The sequence below is a fragment of the Phascolarctos cinereus genome, unplaced genomic scaffold (genome assembly GCF_003287225.1).
Source record: "Phascolarctos cinereus isolate Bilbo 61053 unplaced genomic scaffold, phaCin_HiC Scaffold_4;HRSCAF=312, whole genome shotgun sequence".
Taxonomy (NCBI): Eukaryota; Metazoa; Chordata; class Mammalia; order Diprotodontia; family Phascolarctidae; genus Phascolarctos; species Phascolarctos cinereus.
In genome coordinates this window covers 395,858,865-395,882,489 of record NW_027555847.1, presented here as the reverse complement: position 1 = coordinate 395,882,489, position 23,625 = coordinate 395,858,865, and the positions used below count along the sequence as shown (strand labels likewise).

Genomic DNA, 23,625 nt, shown 5'->3' with positions numbered 1-23,625 from the left:
AGCATATGTGCGCACGTGTGTGTGTGTGTGTGTGTGTGTGTGTGTGTGTGTGTGTGTGTGCATAAAGTTGGAGGGGGCCAGGTTATCACATTGAAAAAATCTGATTTTTGCAATATTTTACCACGATGGGTTCCAACCTCCACAATATTGGCAAGAAGGATTTTCTCATATCTCTTCTGTGGGGTCAAGCTTGTTCTATGACAATTTACAATAGGAGTACAAGTCAGTTTCTTCTGTGGTAAGAAGGGTAAGCAAAGCCAATTTCCCTAAAACACCAAGAAGGTAGACCTTCATTGCAAAATAAGGATACAATCAAACTACTAATCAAATTAACTTGGAGATGGGGAAGGAGGGAGCCAGTGTCAAAGGTATGAATTATAGACTAAAAAGGATCAGTTTTATTATGTTGCATTATGTGTAATAGTTCTAATTAGGCTAAAAATTATTGCGTACTTGTAGTTTTTAGGAAACAGTTTTTAAGAATTCATAATTATAATTTATAATTAGAACATCTATCTATATATGGATATATATCTCCATATATATATATATATATATATATATATATATATACATACACACACACAACACACACACACACACACACACACACAACACATATATATATATATATTGGTGCTGCCATAGAATCCTCTTCTCCCAAAGCCCCCAGGTATGAAAAATTGAATCATTTTTAATGCTTTCTTTTCTCTTGCTCCCATAGTCTATTTGTCCCAAAGTGCTCTTCCTTTTAATGTTTCTCACATCCATCCCTTCTTTCGCATTCTCATTGCTCCAACTCTAGTTCAGACTCTCATAACTTCCTACTGACTCAAGTCTCCTGACTGGTCTTCTTGCCCCACTCCAAATTACCCGGCATATCACTGCCATATCAGTCTTCCTAAAGAGTTGCTCTCATCATATCATTCCCCTATTCAGATGCTTTCAATTGCTCCTCATCACCTTTAAGATCAAGAATAAAGTACCACTCTAGTTTCATCTTCTTCCTTGGCTCCTCCACAATAACTTATTTACTTGCTGTCCCCCAAACACGTCTTCCCCATCCTAACATACATTCTTTCTTAGAGCTAGTCCACTTTCCTGGAATATCCCTCCTCCTCTGTTCTTTGTGCTTAGATTCCATTCATTCTTCTAAGTCTCCCCTTACCACCCTTCCGCACAAAGATCCCACCTTCCTCTGAATTCCCACCGCATTGCTTGGACTATAGCAGAAGTGTCAGACTCAAATAGAAACAGGGCCAGTAAACCAGACAGAAGGATCCCTCAGGATGCATGCTGACTTACAAAATCACACGTTAACATTATCTTATGTTTCATTGTGTTTTTATTTATTTTGTGAAGTATTTCTCAGTAACATTTTAATCTGGTTTGAGCTGCAATTGGGGAGCGCTGGGGGCCAGGTCGTGTGTTTGACACCTTTGGTTTAGACTATCCTTTGGGTACCTATCATACATTCTCTTACATTGTTATTTATCTTTTCATATCAGAACCTAATATGAAAAAATGGTCTAATCTCTAAATTTACAATCCCATGACAATGAATGTAGCAACCATTTACATTTTATGAATGATTTTTTATTATATGTTTCAGATGTGCTTGTAGTTATAAAAATTGTAAGATCACAAGTTCATAGCTTCAGAACCCAAAGGGACAAATCAAGCAAAAAATGTTATTTGTTCATTTGGAGGTATCCATGCTTTAGCTCCACAAAACCTGTCTTACCTTTCCCCACATGATTTCCCTTGAAGAACTTTACATTCCATTCAAACTAGGCTATGAGCTTGTCCCCAGACTTAACATAGTCCTCTGTACATTCATGCAGACCACCCTTAGTTCACTTTGTCCTCACCTATGACTTTTACAATCTTTCTCTTCTCTCAAGGCTTAGCAGTCCCCTCCATCGTGAAGGAGACTTCACCACACCCCTTATCCTCAGAGTAAAAGTAATCTCACCTTCAGATCTCCCCAGAACATTTTATCTGACTTTCTTCTTCCTCCTTATCACAGTCTACTTCGTACATCTGTGCACATGTAATACCTCCTATCCCTCACTTCCTATCCCTCCTCCCAAACCCTCACCAGTAGTATAAGCTTGAGGGAGTTGGGTATTACGTTCTCAGCATTAAGCACAGTGCTGTGCACTCACAAGATTCTTAGCAAATGTTGAATCTTGAGTCAGAGCTTAGGCCCATCCTGTTGCTGAGACACAGGGCCTATGTATGAGAAACAAATGCCTCTACCTGGAACAATGAAGCGCTGCTCTTCCTTCAAGTTATTAATCAAAAACTGCCTTTGTATTGGATGAGCATGTCTATTATTTTTTTTCTATTGAATGCTACTGTTGGGCACATGCTTTGTATTCTGGGGAATTGATGATCCATTCCATTAATGAAGGGGACAATGAATTCTTGCACAGGTTTTATAACTATTTAAATCTTAATGGAAAAATCAGCAAACACGGAGGCCAAAATTAGACTCCCTGGAACAGTTCAAGACAGGGCTAGATGGCTGTCAGGAACATTTTGAAGGGGATTCCTGAACCATACGAGGCACTGGGCCAGATGACCTCCAAGGTTATCCCCAACATATGTATTAAGTATCTACTGTGGGCAAGGTATTCTTGATTACTGGGTCATCAGTACCACCAGATACCTGGCAAGGGCAGCATCATGCAAATATGTTGTTTGGTTTGATTTTTGACATCCCAAATAAAAGCAAACTCACACAGTCACCCTGAAGAACACCTAAAATTGGTCCTTCTAATCAAAGCATAAAGTATTTTGCACAGTCTAAGAAATGCAAGCATGTAAGACTGAACGAAGACAATAATCAGATTCTGCTTTGGAACAGTACATTGAAAACAAAAGCTACAGGGTCAAAGTTTGCTTCATGGCCACATTCCCCCTTTCCTTGACCTGTTAAGCCCATTTTGAGTTCTAATGACTTACCTACTCCCTTAAGGGCAGGATGGATAGAGCTCCAGACACCAACGCTGCCCCTCCTTAGCCTTTGTCCAATGGCGAACTCCAGAAAAAGCAAGGGGACACCCTCAAGGACCAGCAGAATGAGGAATGGGATCATGAAAGCTCCTAGAATTGAAAAAGAAGCCAGATGAATATTTCTGATGCTAGAAAAACGGTATGAAAAAGACACCTGGTTTGGGGTCTGGAGATTCTTTGTAAGTCAGTTCTTTTAGCATTTCCTGTAAATACTAACTTTAGAAAGGAGCCACATTGTAGCAACAAGAAAGAAAATATGTTGTAAAGCATCAGGGATCATAGGATCATGGACCAGAGTGAAAAGGGACCTCAGAGGCCGTGGAGCCCATGAAGTTTTGTTATACAAATGAGGAAATTGAAGCTTAGGGAGGTTATGTAATTTGTCAGGGGCAAGATTTGTAGCCAGGTCTTCCAGCTTCAGGGAAAATGTGCTTTCTACCAAATCATGATGCTGTTTAGCCAATCAATCAACAAATATTTATTGATTACCTAAAGTTATCCCTTCCACATCACAATTTTCCCCATCATGGTTTTGATATATTGCAGGACAGCATAAGAAATTAAACGGGAATTTGGGGGGAGTTTTGCAGAAGCCCAGGATGACACATGAAGGCCAGTAGGTGACACACAAAAAGTTTAGAAATTCAGAAATGCATAAAATATATGTATAGTATTGTAGAATATCAACATATTTTATCTTTTAATACCCTAAATATACACAATTTCTTTTTTAAAGTTGAAATAAGTAAAAAGCTAAAGTGTGTGAAAAGAAAGTGAAAGCCAGCAGACAACACACAAAAGCCCGTACGTTTTACGTGGATTTTCCATTTGGGGAGCGGCCCTCACCACACGCTTAATCCTGCAATATGGAAAGAATAACTGTACTTTGTGTCAAGTATTATGTACCTGCAAAGTAGCATAAAGCATGATCTCTGCTCTCTAGGAGCATAAAATTTAGGTGGAAGGATACAATGAAAACATAAGATCACAGATCACAAAATTGAAAGAGACTTCAGAGGTCATGTAGTCTATCTTTGCCCCTCTCTTCCATTTTTCAGATAAGGAAACTAAGACCTAGAATGATAAATGACTGGTCTGAAGTCACACAGGCAGTGGGTGTAAAGGTAGGATTTGAACCTGGGTCTTCAAGCTCCAGACCCAGCACTCATTCTCTTAAACCACATTGCCTGCCTTCTAAAATAACATGAAGAGTTAACAGCAGAGTTAAATGAAATGATGTCAATACAAGAGACATCCCTGGGTGGCTCCATTGTCAATAGGTATAAACAATGAGTGCTATTATGAGTTCTAAGAGTAAATAACAAAAAATAGCTATTTTAATCTGGAAAGGCTTTACAAAGATGCTGAGATTTGAGTTGGGCCCTAAAAGATGTATTAGTTTTGAAAAGGTGGAAAATTACTTTAAAATGTTTCCTAAAACAATATAATTTGCTCTTTTCCTTTTCAACTCTGGGCCCTGCTCACTGTCCATCTTTATTGTCTGTTACAGATATACATGTGGTTGAAAACTGAATGAAATCTGAAAAATGGATGGTTCTTCATCCATTTGGTCTTTCCTGTGTGGGTGGATGGGTCAAACTCTTTTGAGTGACTGATTACTGATATCTTCAAGGAAGCTCTGCAACATCTTGGGGCTTGATGCAATCCATACAATGTCATGAAAAACCAGAGCACCTGGAGGACTCGCCATCCACAGGGAATCCTTCTCCCTTTGGATTAGGCACTGGGTTTCTCCTATCACAGTGGTGAATATTTCTGGCAAGCATACATCTATCTCCCTGTTCTGTACATTACTTGGCGCTTATTGTCAGAGCCATTGAACAGGATTATTTCTGATCTCCAAATCATATGGTAGAGTTTCCTGTAGTCAGCTAATTCTATCCATGATATATGGATGCTTGTTAGCATATGTATTGTTAAGAACCACCATGATCCCCTAAACTAATTAGCTATGATATGTAATAGTCTTTGGATTTTTTTAAATCCCAAGCAGAAACAAACAGTATGCTTTCACATTTAGATTTGTACCACTATCATGACTTCTCTACAATGACTTTGAAGCCAATTTCAACAAACAAATTGAAAAAAATCAAGAATATATCTACTAGTCCATTCATTTAGTGAACATTTATTAATTCGGTTGAACTTTTAAAATTTGAAACGAGTATACCTCCCTATGTCAGAGGGAAATTATGTTTCAGTTATGATCTGGCAAAGGTTAGAATGTTAATATTTAGCAAATGCTTCTAAAACCTTGTCAGCTGTATATGAGTATCATGAGGACCATATCAGGATTAAAGTTCAGTCATTCCCTGGTGCAACAGAGTGATAAACATTTCCAAATACATAACTTAAATGGTTTTCTGTGGACTCAAGCATTAGGACTGGTCCTAATCTTTGATGAGGAAACTACAGGGCTTTGCTTTGCTTGTTTATTCACACACCATTGATTTTAGATAACTGTTTGGCAGGGAATTTTTTTCTTCATCTCAGCATATTTGGTTGAAAGGTTTGAGTTGAACCACAAGGTAGCAATGATTGCTATACCTTTTCCCTTACCTTTATAAATCATTCAAAGAGGTTGTTGAGGGGTCTGGCACATATACAGTGCCTGGGACAATATCTCTCTACATGGAGAAGCTGAGGAGCTTACTTCTAGGAGAGTCATAATGAACACAAGTAAAGGGAGGCTTTAGAGAGACTGTATAGGCATCCTATAGAACTGGTCCTGGTCTATTTACAGAAGGCTCTTTGATCAACTATTAAGACAGTCAAAAGCCTTTATCTATCTACCATTTATCCAATGAGAGACTATAATGGAAGAGGCCCTGAGGTTTTCTTCCCTCTGAAGACATACGACCCTAAGAAATGTCTTACTTTTTGGCCTCTACATTTATTGTTCTCCATTCTCTGGTGAAGGGAGTAAAATCTCTGACCTTAATAGGTTTGAAAAGTTAGGAGAGAGGCCCAAAGAAATCTAGGAGTTGGAGGTCAGGCCAAGTTGTATAGCCAGACCAGCACTGATTCCCAAAAAGTACGAAGCGACCTTTTGGGCCTACACCAGTGGAGGCTGAGATAAGGGTTCATTCACCAGTCATGCCACATCAGAGGATGAATTGGTAGAACCAATGTGATGTAGAAAGTAAGCTGAGTGAGTCTTCACTCAGTCTTCTCTCCCCCATAGGTTGTGTGGTTTGTCCTTCATTCTTGAGGAGGACCATGACCTCAGGAAGATCATGCCGTCACTTGAAGTCAATTGGATTTAAGTGAGGGAGGGCTGTGTAAAGTCACCAGTCTCACTTTCTCCTCTGGAGCCATCTGGGTCAAGTGGCCAGATGTAGATCAGGACAGCTGAAGATGGCCCAAGACAGAGGAGAATATGAACCTGAAGCATTGGGAAAAGAAAAATTTGTACGTTTGTTCTTGTTATATCTTTGATATAAATATCTCTTTGCAAAAGCTAATTAATATTGGGTGTTTAAATGGAACTGATACACTAGTCACTGATACTTCTTAACTGTTGGGGGTAACATAGCCATTAGGAGCTCAAACTAATGGTAGTAGAGAATTTGTTGGACATTTTAGTCATGTCCAACTCTTCGAGACCCCATTTGGGGTTTTCTGTTTGCCATTTTCTTCTCCAGCTCATTTTTACAGTTGAAGAAACTGAGGCAAATAAGGTTAAGTGACTAGCCTAGGGTCATACAGCTAGTAAGGGTCTGAGGTTTGGATCTTCCTGACTTCAGAGCCAATGCTCTATCCACTGTACCACCTAGCTGCCCCAACCTTCATATATTTAAAACCACCTCCCAATCTTGTATTAACTGAGGTAGCTCCAGAGAACAGAGTGAGGCTGATGACTTTGCACAGCTCTGCCTCACTCAAATTCAATTCATTTGCAAGCCAAGACATCACCCTCCTGACATCATTGGTCTTCTGCAAGAGCAAAGGACTACCAACAATGAACAATAACAAACAGTCCTATATGTACACATCGACTCCCTCAATAGAATGTAAGGTCCTTGGGGATCCTTTCATTTTTTTCTTTGTATCCCGCAGCACCTAGCTCCTGAAACATAGTAGGCATTTAGTAAGAGCTTGTTGAATGACTTTTGTGCCATAAGTTGGGGTCAGGATGGAGAAGAGGAATAGTGTACAAAGTAGACTGCCTTTGAGATGTCCCACAGTGATTTTGATGGCTATGAACTGTTCCCTGGTGTCAGCTTTTCAACACGAATGGTCTCCCAGTGATGATTCATGGTTGGAAATCTAAGACCAACACAACCTTTGGTGAATTAAAATCGTGGGAATTTGTGGGAATTAATCCCCCTTGAGGGAACTAAAACTGTATATTTCTAATGACGAGCTATACTCAACAATGGCTTTAGGATATCACTGAGGAAATGTGAGATTAACAAACAATACAGATCAATCGAATGATCCCAAGTAGTCTATTGTATCTTCAAAAATGTAAAAACACTTAGAAGACCTGTTCTTCTAAGCGTGGCTAATTTGTTGGAGGAACTCTATGTAACCCTGAGTGGACAGGACAGTTCCCTCATGAAGACTCTTGTGATGCTGAATGCTGCGTGGGATGTAACTCCTATGTAGCTGAGAGACCTCTGCACTTCTGGTGCTGTGCAAATATGGATAGACTTTAGGGAAGGAAGGGAGAAAGTGAAGTTTGAGAGAGAGGATCTATGAGAGAAGGCCAAAAACGGGAAAGGCTAAGAGGAGTCCTGGAACCACAGACATGTGAGGGAATTTGTCTCCTCAGACAAACTGATTCCCAAGGCCTGCTGAAAGCTCTCTTCCCTAGCTAGATCATTTCTCTTCTTAGCTGATCTGAAGTTATACCTCACTCCTAAGCTGAAGAGCTCATTATCCTAAGCTGTATAACTTCCCCAATTTCTATTTTACTATCACCTTTATAAACATGTTGCTCAATATTCATGATTGTCTTTTGTGTAACCAGTTATTTGTGGAAAAGAGATAGCTGTCTGAGAGTTACCATTATCATCCCTTTTAAAGTGAATAGGCAAAGTTGCTTTTATTCTTAAACCCTAAAAGAGAGCATTAAATCAGCAGACTTCAAGTATTTGAAGTGTGATAAACTGATGTAATTCTAGCCCAGTAAACCTTTTGGAGTTAGGAGAATAAAGGATCAAGCACCCAGCTGTAGTCCTTCTCGGGCTCCCCAGAAAGGCAGAAATCACAGTAGCCCCTTGGAGACTGAGAGGGCCAGATCCCAGGTCAGTTGTCTGAATTTATCCTCTAACACAGGCTGTGCTGTGTCTCTTGTTGGCCAGAGTTCAAACTACTACATGAGCCAATCTAATTTACATGTGCATTCCATACGATAGAACAAAGGGAAGAGGATAAGCTATAACCTGTCCTACACCAGTGGAGGGAAAGGCCATGGCATGAGATTGCAAATCCATTGAAATACTGAAGAATTTAAATAATGAACAGACACAAAAGACATACAAATCAAGGTGACAGAATAACACAATAAGCCAGGGATTTTATGACACCAGAAGTAAGCAGTGAGAAAAATAGCAAGATTTGAATAAAAAAGTAGAAAATGTGTTTCTAAATAATAAATTGAGATGTAATTAACCTTTTCTTCATGCAACAAATAGACACCACTTTGCCACTGTGGTCTAGGATTTTGCAGCCTTGGACACCTGAAGATGAAGGCTGCAAAGTTCCTAACAGGTGCCTGATGATATTAATGAGTTGCAGGTGCTGTAGGAAATGGGCGGAATCTAGCTGCCTGTAAAATGGGGAGAATAAAACTATAAAATAGGAAAATAATAGCACCTCCCTCCCAGGGTTGTTGTGAGGGTCAAGTAAGATGACATATATAAAGCAGTTGACTCGTAATAGGCACTTCATAAATGCTTATTTCCTCCTGTGGCTTCCTCCTATATGTCCTTTCTTCTAAAGTTTAATATGAACTGGAAAAGTGATAAAGATAGGTACTATCTAGTCCTAGGCTGTTGTTTGATGGTAACTTTTTATAGAGTAATTGTTAAGTGATTTTTCAATCATGTCTGACTTTCTGACCCCATTTTGGGTTTTCTTGTGAAGACATGGTTTGCCATGTCTTTCTCCAGCTCATTTTACAGACAAGGAAACTGAGGCAAATAGGGCTGAGAAATTTGCCCAGGGTCACATAGCTAGTAAGTGTCGGAGACCAGATTTGAACTCAGGAAGATGAAACTGACTTCAGTCCCAGCACTCTATCCACTGTGTCACCTAGCTGCCTCTTTTATAGGGTAAATGATAGGCTTTCTTCTTAGTCCCATTTTTCTTTTTTTCTTTATCACACAGATGCAGAAAGCAGGAAGACTGTCATGGGGGTTCTTAGAAAATAGAAAGTTTGAGAATTCCTGTGCCAGGATGAATGTGTTTAACATTCTCATCATTTAAGAATGGATCTCTTTAGGCAAGGGTATTGTAATTTCTGAATTCAATTCTATTAGATCTGACAAATATTTATTGTTGTGGTAGTTTAGTTGTGTCTGATTCTGTGACCCTATTTGGAGTTTTCTTGGCAAAGATATTGGAGTGGTTCGCCATTTCCTTCTCCAGCTCATTTTATAGATGAGGAATCTGGGGCAAACAGAGTGAAGTGACTTGCCCAAGGTCACACAGCTAGTATCTGAGACCAGCTTTGAACTTAGGAAGATGAGAATTCCTGATTCCAGGTCCAGCACTCTATCTGCTTCACTGCCTAGCTAACAAATACTTAAGTGGTTATTATGTGTAAGACAGCGTGCTACATGCTAGGAATACAACAATGAAAAAAAAACCCAGTTCCTACTGTAAGGACTTTACATTCTACTTGTGTCTTTATATGGGGGTATTTGATCAGTAAATGAGGATGGTTTTGAATTTCTCCTTAGACATGTCTCAAATGAGTCATAAGTAACCCACTTAAGCTCACAGGATAGGCCAATTCAAAAGAAAACTCAGACCTCCATCTTCTCACTTACACTACTTCTTGTGGATATCTTTGGATTTTGCATTAACTCTAAGAGAACACTGGTGACACCTTGACCTGGGAGATGCCTGTTGTCAGTAAACCACCAATTTCATTATAGATCTGAGCTCTGGGATATACCAAGCCATAAGGCTTTAAACATTTTTAAAGGTAACAGGTTTGTAGCTCCCTTTACTAACATCATTAATAATTTACTTCAGCATCTTGCTCTTTTTTTTCCAGTCTGTCATCTTAGCTGCAAACTAAGTAGTGTAATTGATGTTACTTTGTATCTATGTGCCATTTACAATAGGAACCCTGAAAAACAGGATGTATTATTTAAGGTTGGCAGCCTCTCTGGAAGCTAAAATGTCCCGAGTAAATAGTCATTGTAAATCTACAACTAACCATGTGCCTGGTTGCCAGTACCTTTACTGGTGACTGGGATGCAGTTAGAGTGAATTAGGTGTACCACAGAGAGAATGTTCCATTTCTCCTTCCCCTTGTGCAAAGCAAGTATGGTACAGTTAGCTCAAGGTCCCCTCTCCTTTCTGCCTACTATACCATTCTAGTCTCTCTAAAATGCGAAGGAAAAAGAAAACAACCAAAGATGTCATCATAAAATAATAAATACATTTTAAGTGGTTTCATCCAAGTGAGGATATAACTTATCAATGTATGTACTCCCCAGAATCATGAGAGACTTTATGCAGTGTGGTATAGTGGGAAAAAATAACTGGACCTGGAGTCACAGGACATAAGTTCAAATACTTGCTTTTCCATGACAAGATCCTGTCTCTGACACATACTGGTTGTATTACCAGCTAAGCCCTCTTGCCTCAAGCAATCCCTAAGACTATGAGTTAATGATGAATTAGTTACTCAGTTCAGTTGTTTTTCAGTCATGTCCTACTCTTTATGACCCCATTTGGGAGTTTTTAAAAGACACTGAAGTGGTTTGCAATTTTCTTTTTACAAGTGAAGAAACTGGGGGGCAGCTAGGTGGTGCAGTGAATAGAACACCGGCCCTGAAGTTAGGAGGACCTGAGTTCAAATCTGGCCTCAGACACTCGACACTTACTCGCTGTGTGACCCTGGGCAAGTCACTTAACCCCGACTGCCTCACCAAAAAACAACAAAAAGACAAATGAAGAAACTGAGGCAAACAGGGTTAAGTGACTTGCCCAGGGCCACACAGCTAGCAAGTGTCTGAGGCCAGATTTGAGCTCAGGAAGAGGAGTCTTCCTGACTCCAGCCCCAGCATTCTATCTGTTGCACCACTTAGCTGCCCGAGTTGATTATATGAATAGGTAAAAAGGGAGTTTTAACTAATGGAGAGATTCTCATACCAGTGAAATCATGGGAGGGAGTAAAGAAGGAAAGAAGGTAGAGAAGGAGGGAAGGAAGAAAGGTAAAGAGGAGTTCTCTGAGGGAAAGGAACCTCTGCTCTGGGCTAGGTAGACTGATGGATGATGCCTTGGGGGCACCAACAGGTCAGAGAGAACTGAAATGGATTTTTATTGAATTGGTGACTTCAGAGAGAGGAGGTGAGGAAAATGAAGCTAATTCAGAGTGGTGAAGCTATGGAATTTGCCTATTAGACAGCCTTAAGTACAAGAACTGGAGGTAAAAAGAAAAGAGGAAAAGCTAAGTCTGAGGGGAAAAGGAAGGAAGGAAAGCCGGGATGTGTTACTGGATACTGAAGTTTACCTAAGAGAATTAGTAAGTTTGTCAGATTTCCCAAGGACAAAGCCCAGGGAAGCTGGCTTGGGTCAGATGCTGACCACAATATGGTTGTTTGTCCTTCATTCTTGAAGAGGACCATGACATCAGAGAGGTGATGCCATGACATGAAAGTGAATTGGCTTTAAGTGAGGGAGGACTGTACAAAGTCACCAGTCTCACTTTCTCCTCCAGAGCCATCTGGGTCCAGTGGCCACATATAGATCAGGATGATGGGAGATGGCCCTGGATGCAGTGGGAGACCTTGGCCTTTCTAAGCTAGGGTCTTTAACAGATATGTTTGTCTGAGGCAAGGACCATTCAGTGATTAAGGCTAGATAAGAAATGAGGCTGAGAATAGCTTCTTTCAGCCAAAAAAAAAAATGATATTTACATTCATTCTGAACCTGTCAGGGCCTAAAAAATCACCAAATTGGGGTTAGCCTGGGACTTATTGTTGGCCAGTCAATGAGAACCAGTGTGATTTGGGCTTATGGCATGGTCCTTAAGAAAAAAATCTAGCCTGTAAAACCCCCAAGATATTTTGGAAGGTTTCAGGGATCAAAATTTACATTCTTTTGGGCAGAGCAGGTAAGGGTATGATACCCTGTGTGGCCAGAGGGTAGGGAAGGGAAAGAAAGAAAATTTTGAAATAACTGGGACAAAGAAGAAGGGTCAGAAAATTGGAAAGGGGTAAAAGCATAGCAGTTCTTGGAAGAGCACTGCTTAATATTTTAAATGCCAAGTTAACTGATCAACAGGATGCTAGATGTGTCATCTAGCTCTAGTGATAACCAGGGAAACCTTGCTAGCTAGAGGGAGCCTAGCTTCTAGGCACTGCTTGGTTGGGGCTTCTATTTCCTATTTACATAGACCAATATCTCTCAATATCATAGAACACTAATCATTACAGTTCCGATATCTTTAGGGACTTGGTTAGACAACCTTATCAATTCCTTCATTTCTGTTGTTGTTCAGTCATTTTTCAGTCTTGTCCTACTCTTCGTGACCCCTTTTAGGGTTTTCTTGGCAGAGATACAGGAGTGGTTTGCCATTTCCTCCTACAAGTCATTTTCTAGTTGAGGAAATGGAGGCCAACACAGTTAAGTGACTTGCCCAGGGTCACAGAGCTAGTAAGTGTCTGAGGCCAGATTTAAACTCAGGTTTTCCTGACTCCAGGCCTGGAGCTTCTGTACACTGCACCACCTAGCTGCCTCAAGATTTCTCCAGCACGTGTTTTTTGGCGGTTTCTCAAAGCATGAACCAGATCAAGGCTTTGACAAGGCTTTGTCCATTCCCTTCAAGAAATCTGAAACCTTTAAAAACTATATTAACTTTATGGAGCACGGGGAGAAATCCAGTCATTGACTGAATGGTGTAGGGTAAAGAAGATCTAGGTCTAAATATTTTGCTTGCTATTTACTACTGGTGTGACCTTTGGCAAGTCCTTGTGGGGCTTTGTGAACAGAGTGCTGGACATGGAATCAGGAAGACCAGGGTTCAAATCCTGATTCAGACTATGACCCCCAGCAAGTCACTTAACCTGAGACACAATTTCCTCATCTGTAAAACGAGGGTGTTGGGCTCAATGACCTCTAAATCTCCCTCCAGCTCTAAATCTATGACCCTATGACCCACATCTGGAAAATGAAGAGTCTGGAATAGATGCTTTTCTCTTCCTGCTCTCTGACCACCTCCTTTACAGCCTCACCAACAACCTTTCCTCTCCCTTGCCCCTCCAGTTTTGGAACCAGGAACCATACTCAGATCAACTATGTCATTGTTCCTGGATGGGGTGTTTCACTTTCTGCTTTCATGGACCCACTTGCCATCCCTGGAACTTTCCTGATCAAAGTGCCCCATCTTGGCTAATGCTTCCCTATATTTTTGTGTCTCGCATGAGGATATAAGCTACTTTGAGGGCTGGGAATATCAGCTATTTTTATCTCTATATACAACACTTTGCACAGTGCTTGATACATACTTTTAAGTACTTTTTCATTCATTTATTCATTCCAGATCTATGATCTTACAATGCTGTGAATAAAGCTTTAGAGATTTTCCTAAGGAACCCAACGTGTCTTACTCCCAAGGTGTAAGCATTAACAGAGGAAACTTTTTGTTGTTGTTGAGGAAAGAAGCTCCCTGTAGTTTCTTATCTGGCCCTTTGTTCAAAAGAGGAAGCATGAGGCTTGGTATCCAGATTACATATCTTTGAGATTTGAACATCCACACTTGCTAAAAGGAATGGGAGTCTTCCTTTACTTTCCTGCTAAATTCTAATTATCAGTTTGGAAGTAAAAGAAGTGATGAGGGTGTTTTTCCCTCCTGTTTTCAAGAAGAAACAGTATTAATCATTATTAAAGTACAACCAGATCTCTGTTGCCGAGACAGATCAATGGCTCAGGAGACTCGCTAAATCCTAGAGAACACATATTTGCAGATTTAGAATCCCATTAGATAAACTGCAACTGGTTAGGTATATAATGTATTGTCTTTGCTTGCATGCATCTCAAAGGCTTCCCAGTTACTCTGAGAGGTTTTCTGAGGTTGAGGGAAGCTCTTCCATTTAAATACCTAACAAATAAGATTACTTTATCATTTTATTCCGGAAAGGGGGGTATTTAGTGCTGAAAAAGAGATTTAGTGCTGAAAGAAACCTTGGAGAATAGCTAGTTCAAAGCCTTCATTTTATAGATGATGAAACCCAGAACAAGCAAAACTTTCTGCCAGATGTCAAGGTCCTGAAGGACTTGGGTCCTTCTTATGGAGGACACGTTTTTAGCCCTAGTCCTAATAGAGACCTTTCCCTCTGCCCTTTTCTGGGCCCTCAGCATCCATTCTCTCTTTCCCCTTCCCCATACCTCCCAGCATCCTGTGGTCTCCTTGGTGCCTAACACAGTGGAATGAGATGGACTATTATTCTCTCTGCCACCTTGCCTGAGGATCCAGGCCCTCAAATGGGGATGGATCCATAAATAGGTAAATAATTACTCAAAGATGGCTGCTGCTGTACAACCCAACCCTAGCCTCCATGTTAAATTCAGCATTAACTCTCCCTAATTCCTATTCTCTCCTGCCCTTTTCCTCTTATGCACTCAGGTCCCCTACACTGCAGCTGAAGTATGGAAAATGGGTAGAGGGTTAGAGGATCTAAGTGTGAATCTTAACTCTGTCAGTAGCCACCCACTTTACCTTTTGGGGCCTCAGTTTCCTCATCTGTAAAATGAAGGGATTAGGCTAGATGACCTCTAAGGTCAATTTCAGCTCTAATTCTATTTTTCTGTGATCTCAAATCTCTTCTTCTCACATCCCATTCCCTCCTCTTGTGTTCCCTGAAATCTGGCTTCTTCCAAAGGAAGATAACACACCTGCTGGCATCCTTTCTAAGGCTGGCTGTATCTTTCATAACCCTTGACACACAGGGCTGTGAGGAGGAGTTGGCTTATTCTTTGCTCCCCAATGCTACTTTCAGAGTCCTTCCTATTCCACAATCAGCTGCAACCACCCCTGAAGTTCTTTTCATTTTACCTACATCCTTGCCTCTGCCATCTATGAACCTTTGTCATTCTTCCTCCTCCCCAATAGGTTCAATACCTGGTTCATAGTCTTCTACTCTATCTTACCTTCTTACCCCACTGAAAACACCCTAAACTTCTAGTTCCTTAATCTCCTCAAATCTCCTAATCTGTCTTCTGTCAATCTCAACCATGCATCTTGTCCTGTCCAGTCATTTTGCAGTCTGACTCTTCATGACCCTATATGGGGTTTTCTTGGCAAAGATACTGGAGTGGTTTGCCATTTCCTTGGGGAAAGTGAGGCAAACAGGATTAAATGACTTGCCCAGGGACACAGCTAATAAGTGTCTGAGGCTGGATTTGAACTCAAGATGAGTCTTCCAGACTCTAGGCCTGGCATTCTATCCACTGTGCCACCTAACTGCCCCAACCACTCACAAGAAACAGTCTGTCCTCCTCTCCCCCACCCCAACCCAAACATTTTCTTCCAGATCTAAGAATTTCCAGTTAAGTGGCTTGTCTAAGGTTACACAGCTATAAATAGCAGAACTGGGATTTGAACTCAGGTCTCCTAACTCCAGACTGAGTGTGCTTGCTATACTAAACCACATCCAGGTCCAAATGTTTTCATAAGACCACTGAGTTTTGTCTCAAGATCATGACCCTTCATTGTTATTCATTAGCATAGGAAAGGCATCTCATTCAATACAATGGAAAGAAGACTGGCTTTAGGTTGAGGAAGCTGGGTCCCAGTTCTGCTTTTGACACTACCTGTTTGACCTTGGGCAAGGCATATTGAAGGACCACAGAGCAAAAGATCTGGGATTATGACCAAGGGTAATTTACCCAGCAAAGTTAAGTAAAATCCTGAATGAAAAAAAAATGTTTTAAATGAACTCAAAGACTTTTTTTGTGACAAAATCACTAGAACTTAAGGGGAAATTTGACATATAACATCCAGGAGAAATATAAAGTAAACATTAAAGATCAATTATAAAAGACTCAATAAGGTCAAATTGTTTACTTCATATATGTGAAAGTATCAGCAGTGCTTTTATGACTGTCATCATTATATGGGTAATTTGAAAAAAAGTGTGGGCTGAGCTGAGAGAACTCTAAAAAAAATAAAACTGTGTAGGGAAAGATAAAAAGGAGCAATTATCTCATACAAATGAGGAATAAAAGGAAAAAATGATACAGAAGAAGCTAGTAGGGGGTAGGGTGGGTAGTGCTGGATCCTTACTGTCATTGGGAATGAGTTAAAGAGGGAACAACAACATATATATATATATACATATATATATATATGTATGTATGTATAAAAATCTTCTAAATTCAGAAAGATATAAGAGGGCAAGGGTATAGGTGGGAGGAGGGGATAAGAGAGGGACTCTTAGAGGGGTGGGTAGGTTAAGGAATAGGAGGGCAAGGTAGGAAGTAAAATAGAGGAGTGAGGAGGGAAAGGGTAAATAAGGTAAAAAGGATAGCGAAGAAAAATAAGAGGAAAATACACAAAAAATAGTAGCTTAGAATGTGAATGGGATGAATTTGCCCAGAAAATGGAAATGGATAGCAGATTAAAATTTTGAATTCAATAATATGTTGCTTTCAGGAAACATTATAAAAATGAGAGATACACACAAAAATAAAATGAAGGGCAGGAGTAGAATTTAGTATGTAAAAAAAGCAGAGATAGTAATAACAATCTCAAATACAGTTAAAATTAAAATAGATTTAATCCAAAGTGAAAAATAGAGAAACTACATCATATGTCAGCAATATTATTCAATATTGTTTTAGACATTTAAAATACCTAGACAGTATAAAATACCTGAGCGTATACCTGCCAAAATAGACACAGGACCTATATGAACATAAACCATTTTTATGTAAGTAAACAGATTTAAATAATTGAAGTAATATTTATTGTTCATGGGTAGGTAAAGATAATATAATTTTTAAAATGACAATTTTACCTAATATATTTATTCAATGTCATCCCAATTAAATTATTAAAAAATTAATTGACCAGGTTAGCAAAAATAATAACACAGTTCATTTAGAAGAACAGAAGGTCAGGAGCATCAAAGAAACTAGGGAAAAAAGAAGTAAAGGAAGTAGATTCAGCAGTAACAGACCTTAAACCATATTATAAGGCAAGAACTTTGTTGAAATATAAAAAGGATAATTTCAATTATTTTAAATTAAAATGTTCTTGTATGAATAAATCCAATGTGGCCAAAAACAGAAGGAATGCATAAAATTGGGAAAAAACTTTCACAAATAATCTTTCAGATAAGATGTGATTGGGTAGGAATATTGCTGTGATATAGGAAATGATGAGCTGGTTGATTTAGAAAAACATGGAAAGACCTGGACTCATGAAACAAGATGCTATCCACCTTCAGGGACACAGATGATAGGAGGAAATAAGCATATATATATATGTAAGTGTACATGTGGGTGTTTATAGATATCTATGTATATCTATATATCTATATATCTCCACACTTAATTGTAACCTCCTGGGGAAGTGGGGAGGGATAAAGTAAGAAGTGTACATCAGACAACAAAAGAAAACCAACAAGGAAGCAGAGAAAAACTAGGCAGCTTTGAAAACAATGTGTAGTATTTATTACATAGGTTTCTTGAAATGGAAATTTATTGTTTTATATCGAATCTTCTCTTACAGTCTGCTGTGTACATGGCAATGTTGGGTTTTTTTCCTCATTTTGAATTTGTTTAAAATTTTTTAAATTTATAAAATTTAAAAACAAAACACTTTTAGGTTCAGCCCCTTTTTCTATTTCTTAAAAACAAACAAACCCAGAGACCTGACTTTACCTGTCTTTCAAATGGTCAGAAATGACCTTAAAATTCTTTAAAATTATTGTTTGTACCAAACAAAATAACAATGCCAGTATGTCTAGTAGTAATGTACAGAAATGACTCTACTACTTTCAGTCAATGGATTTAGAGCTGTGAGGAGCCTTGGAGATGATCTGGTTCAATCCCTACCATTAACAGAAGAGGAGATGGAGGCGCAGAGATGGGAGGTGCCTTGTACAAGGCACAGACGCCTCGTACATTGCTTCGTAGGTAGCAAAAAACACAAAGGTGTTTTTAAGGTGTCTGTTAATGGGCTCTTTGCAAATAGAATGCTACCTAAAATACCACGCAGAACAGGTTGCTAGCTGAACCTTTAATGGATCTTTTGCAAAAGGAAAAATCCCTCTGTAGACTGTGATCACCCCCAGTTTTATTTGTCATTACTCCGTTTGGTTTCTCATCTATCAAGCTTTCTGAAATCATGGCTCACAAGTATGTGATAAGACCACTGCTAGAGGAAGAAATGTATACATTTGTAAAATTAGCCTCTGGATTCCTTAGAAAGGTGGTTCTCAAACATTTTGGTTTCAGGACCCTGTTATGCTCTTAAAAATTACATAGGACCTCAAAGTGCTTTTTTAAAAATATATGATTTAAAGCTACTGATATTTACCATATTAGATATTAGTATTAATATATTTTAATGTATGCATTATTCAATTTAAAATGATAATAATTATAACATAAATAACAAATGTTTTATAAAAATAATTATATTCTCCAAAACAAAAAAATTTAGTGAAAAAAATGGCATTGTTTTACATATTTTTGCAAATCTCTCTAATGCCTGGCTTTGTGGAAAACAACTGGGTTCTCATATCTGCTTTTGTATTCAATCTGTTGTGATATGTTGTTTTGGCTGAAGTGTATGAAGAAAATCTGGCCTCACACAGATTAGTAGTTGCAAAATGTCAGTATTACTGTGAAAACAATTTTGTCCTCATGGACTACTTGAAAGGGACTTGAGACCTCAGACCACACTTCAAGAATTGTAGCCTTAAGAAAAGACAGTAAAAAGCTAGGAGAGCAGCAACCATAATGCACATTTCTAATATAAAACCTAAACTGCAGTGGTTTATAAGCCCAGACTTTTCTTGTGTATATTATATGCTGCAGCTCCCTCCCCCAGGTGCAAATTTTCCTCACTAAAGTAGAATCCTGTTGGTGTTCTTTATAGAAAGTACACATCCTCACATTATTAGTAACCTTACAGGATCCAAAAGGTGAAATAAGTATGTTAACATTTAAAATGGGTTTCATTGTCCTGGAGTACTTTGCATCTCTCCTCAGCCTTTGACATATGTTGTTTCTTTTATATTTCTATATCCCCAGAACTTCGCACAAAATAGGTGATCAGTAAATGTTTCTTGACCATGTGTGGAAAAGCAGGAAGGCCTATATGGAAAAAAGGAAGGGGGATATGGAGGGAGAATTTACTTTGCCCTTTTCTTGAGAGAGCATATTATAGCTTATGTCTTTCCAAGCCCATAGGAGACATGAGAAATGAGTCAATTCTTCCAGAATACCGGGAGCCCCCTTGAGGAAATATCACCCTGGCACTTTGGGAGCTGCAATCACTCTTTCAGGCAAAAGAGATTCATTCAGTAAATAAGTTTTTTGGTGCATAAAGTCTTTATGGGGAAAAAAAAGGACTTTATGATCCATGCTAGAAGCTCAGAATGCATTATCATTAAAGCCTTAAACACCTTTTTTTTGGTTGCTGTTCAGACTTATGATTTTAATCATGCAAGGGAACTTCTGGCATGAAAACTTTTCCACACACACAAACAGGCAACTTATCTCTAACTTTGCAGCTCAGGGAGTTGACTGGAGAGCTGACTAGTGTCAGAGAAAGGACTTGAACCCAGGTCTTTATGATGCCCAAGCCAAGCCAGCATTCTATCAGGGGTCATATTGCTTCTGAAGGCAAAATATTTTTGGGAAATGATGACAAGAACTATAGACAAAAATCCTTACTTGATAAATTATATAAATGAAAAAGTAAAATTTTGGGGTCAAATGCCTTTTCCCCAACCTATCTTCTCTAGTTCTGTCCCCTGCAATCTAATGGAGGAGAGAGTAGGAAAGAATCAGAAGAATAAAAGTTTATGCGATCATACTGCATTGGGTATATAGAGCCTGCCAGATCTATTCTTCCCCCAGCTTAATGATACAATCCCCAGGAGAAGCCGAGTGAGCTACAGAGATGGCAGTGGACCACTCTCCCATCATTTTCGCCTTTCTTGTACATATACACTTAAGCCCTGGGTATAGTGTTGAGTTCAATTCAATTCAGCTAACATTTATCCAACACCCACTCGGGCAGAGGCGCATTGTACTAGGCACTGGTGGAAATTTAAAGTTTAGATGAGAATGATTCCTGCCCTCATGGAGCTTTTAGTCTAGTGCTGAAAGTGCATTTGAGTATTGTAAAAAAGTCTGCCCGCTCATTCTGCTGCTTAACTCAGCATCTACCACGGGCCCCATTTCTCCCACAGGCTACAGAGAATAAACAGACACTACATACCTCCTCCATGGCTCTGGCAGAGGTAAGGAAATCGCCACACGTTTCCTAGCCCCACACAAAAGCCGACGCAAGTTAGCATGTATTGGGCCTTGTTGTCCCATTTCGGTCTTGAATCTGCCTCTTCTTTTTCAGTGTCCTCAAGTTCATCAAGTGTCTTTATCCTATTCTCCAAGCCTGGATTAGGTAGCACAAGCCTCACCATGGTGTGATTTTCCTAGGACCTGATTCCACTAGCCCAAGCAAAGTCTTTGCCAAGTAGTCACTGAGATATGGCAGTCTGAGGAGAGTGGGAGCTCTAAGGGCTAGCTTCAGCTATTTATAGTGAACCTTTGACACTCTACCTCAAGCACCTGAGGTAGAAGGGAAGTGTCAGCAAATCATTTGATTCAGTAAGTCAACTCATTGCCCAGACACGTATTAATGCCTTATCTACTAAGACTCCTGCTGAACACCACACATTCAGCATTTCCAGATGGATCAACTCAGGGGGCTATTTGCTTTGAAAAATATTGCTCTCCAAGAAAGTTATGAAATACACCCAGCGCCTCCTATTGTGCAAACTCAGGCATAGTACAAATTTAGCACTGTTAGTTACAAAGAGTAAAAACCTCAGGTAGTATAGAGCAAATTTAGTACTCTAGGGGGAGGAGAAACCCAAGGCAAATAGACTATATCTTACAACCTTTCCCACTGGCCAATTAAGTGCTGGATTGCCTGCATCAGCAAAACGAACTGTTTTTCCCCGGGACTACCTATTCCTCTGGCCCTTTCCAACACACACCTCCTAACTGGTCAAGGAAAGCCACCACACCCAAGACCGAGGAAGAACAGAATCTTTAACTCACTCTCAAAAGGTGCTATTGTCTCTAGGATTAAGTTACCAGATAATAACATTAAGCTCTTGTGGCTGGGTGCAGAATCATTGCCTCTAAATTAATCAGGCTGAGCTCATGAACTCTTGATGGAAAAGCACTGACCAGGAAACGAGCTATTTCAATCTGTGGCATTAGCTGCTCCACATAGAGCAGCAGACTAGAAGTCTGAAGCACTAAGTTGAGTGTTAGGATTGTAATCAGCCAGAGCCATGTTCTCTTTATCTGAGGAAAGCCACTTAAACTCTCTGGGGTTCAAAGAGCTCTGTAAGATTTATCTACTTAATTAGAGTTAGATTTTAAGCTGCCTAGATGGAGGGAGTTCCCAAACCAATGAAATTACAGATCATTAATGTATTAATTTGTTGGGCTGCAATGAATAGAGAGCTGGGCCTGGAGTCAGGAAGACTCATCTTCATGAACTCAAATTGGGTCTCACACACTTAGTAGTTGTGTGACCAGGGGCAAGTCACTTAACCCTGTTTGCCTCAGTTCCTCATCTGTAAAATGAACTGGAGAAGGAAATGGCAAACCATTCCAGTATCTTTGCCGAGAAAACCCACAAAGAGTCAGACATGACTAAAAAAACTGAACTGAACTGCAAGTTAGTGTGTGTATTCATGGGCTATGACAAAAAACAGCCACTGAGTCCTGTTGTGGTTGAATCCACTGCTCACCTCAAAGAGATAGAAACATAGAAGGAAGTCTAGGAAGAGTTGGAGCTTCAAGAGTTTATATATATATATATATATATATATATATATATATATATATATGTATATATATATATATGTATGTATATATAGATATAGATATAGACATAGATATAGATAGATATATACATATATATATGTATATATAGATATAGATATAGACATAGATATAGATAGATATATACACACACATATATACATATGTATATACATAATATATATATATATATATATATTTATAATATTTATTTATTTATAGTGAATCTTCCCATTGGACCTCAAGCACCCAACACAGTGGTAGAATATTTGAACCTTTATCCCAGGATGTATTTATTGTTCCCTTTAGGCACAGGATAAAAACAACTCTTTAGTTGTTTTTCAAAAGAGAATCTATGAGCTATCTTTCCATTAAGTGAGAACTTCCTTCTGTCTTCTGGTTTAGTTTATAATGAAAACATCAACATTGATATGATTCGGTTTCTCTTTAAAATGTCCAATGGATATTTAAAATGTCATTGGACAGGTATTTCACATTTGGAGTATCAACATTTAAGCTCATAGTTATGGATAGCTTGAAAACTGCAAGATTCTTTGAAGCATAGCTTTACTGTTGTGGTCAAAGGCATTCTTCTATGGGTTGTAGCATCCTAGATTTAGAGCTGTGAGGGACTTTAGAGTCCAATTTGCTCATTTTACAGATGAGGAAACTGAAGCCCAGAGACATTAAATGACTCATTATGGTCACAGAAGTAGTAAGTAGGATAGCTGAGATTAGGACCTCTAATGCCAAATTTAGTACTCCTTTCATGGTGCCATATTGCCTTTGGTCATCTGGTCATCGTGGGAAAAGGTGAGGACAATGAAAAATGTGGTTCAGTGGTAAAGAATGAGAGACAGTAAAGACATAGATGACCCAGAAGATTTATGCTTTACATTATGAATACTTTCTTTGAGAAAAGAATCATACTGCCTTTCCAACTGTATTACAAAACAATAATCATTAAAATGATTTGCAGTCATTAAAAAAAAGGGAGGTTAATCAGTAGAAGAGCTTAGGTACATAGCATAGAGAAGTGAATAAACACAGTTATATTCAATAAACTCTAAAATTTTAGTTACTGGGGAAAATACTATTTGATCTCCTGAGAAAATGGACAGCAATCTTGCAGAAATTAGGTTTAGGCCAATACCTTATATCATATGACAAAATAAACTCCAAATGGACACATGACATAGACATAAAAGGTCAAAGAATAAACAAATTAGAAAAGCAAGGTTCTTTCAGGTCTATGATAGGGGTAGACTTCATGATTAAAGTGATAGGATTATATAAGATTAAATGGACAATTCTGAT

At 39.1% G+C, this 23,625-nt stretch overlaps 1 protein-coding gene across 1 annotated transcript in view; it reads right to left on the bottom strand.

Annotated features, from left to right (window-relative positions):
* Nucleotides 1–20,962, bottom strand: part of SLC6A19 (solute carrier family 6 member 19) — a 46,952-nt gene extending 25,990 nt beyond the window's left edge. Inside the window, exons 1-2 of the mRNA XM_020976711.2 lie at nucleotides 20,687–20,962; nucleotides 2,971–3,111 (exon numbers count right to left, since the gene is read on the bottom strand). Coding sequence (XP_020832370.1) covers nucleotides 2,971–3,111; nucleotides 20,687–20,888 — 343 coding nt within the window. The 5' untranslated portion in view covers nucleotides 20,889–20,962. The remainder of the gene's footprint in view (nucleotides 1–2,970; nucleotides 3,112–20,686) is intronic.
* Between the last annotated feature and the right edge of the window lie 2,663 nt (nucleotides 20,963–23,625).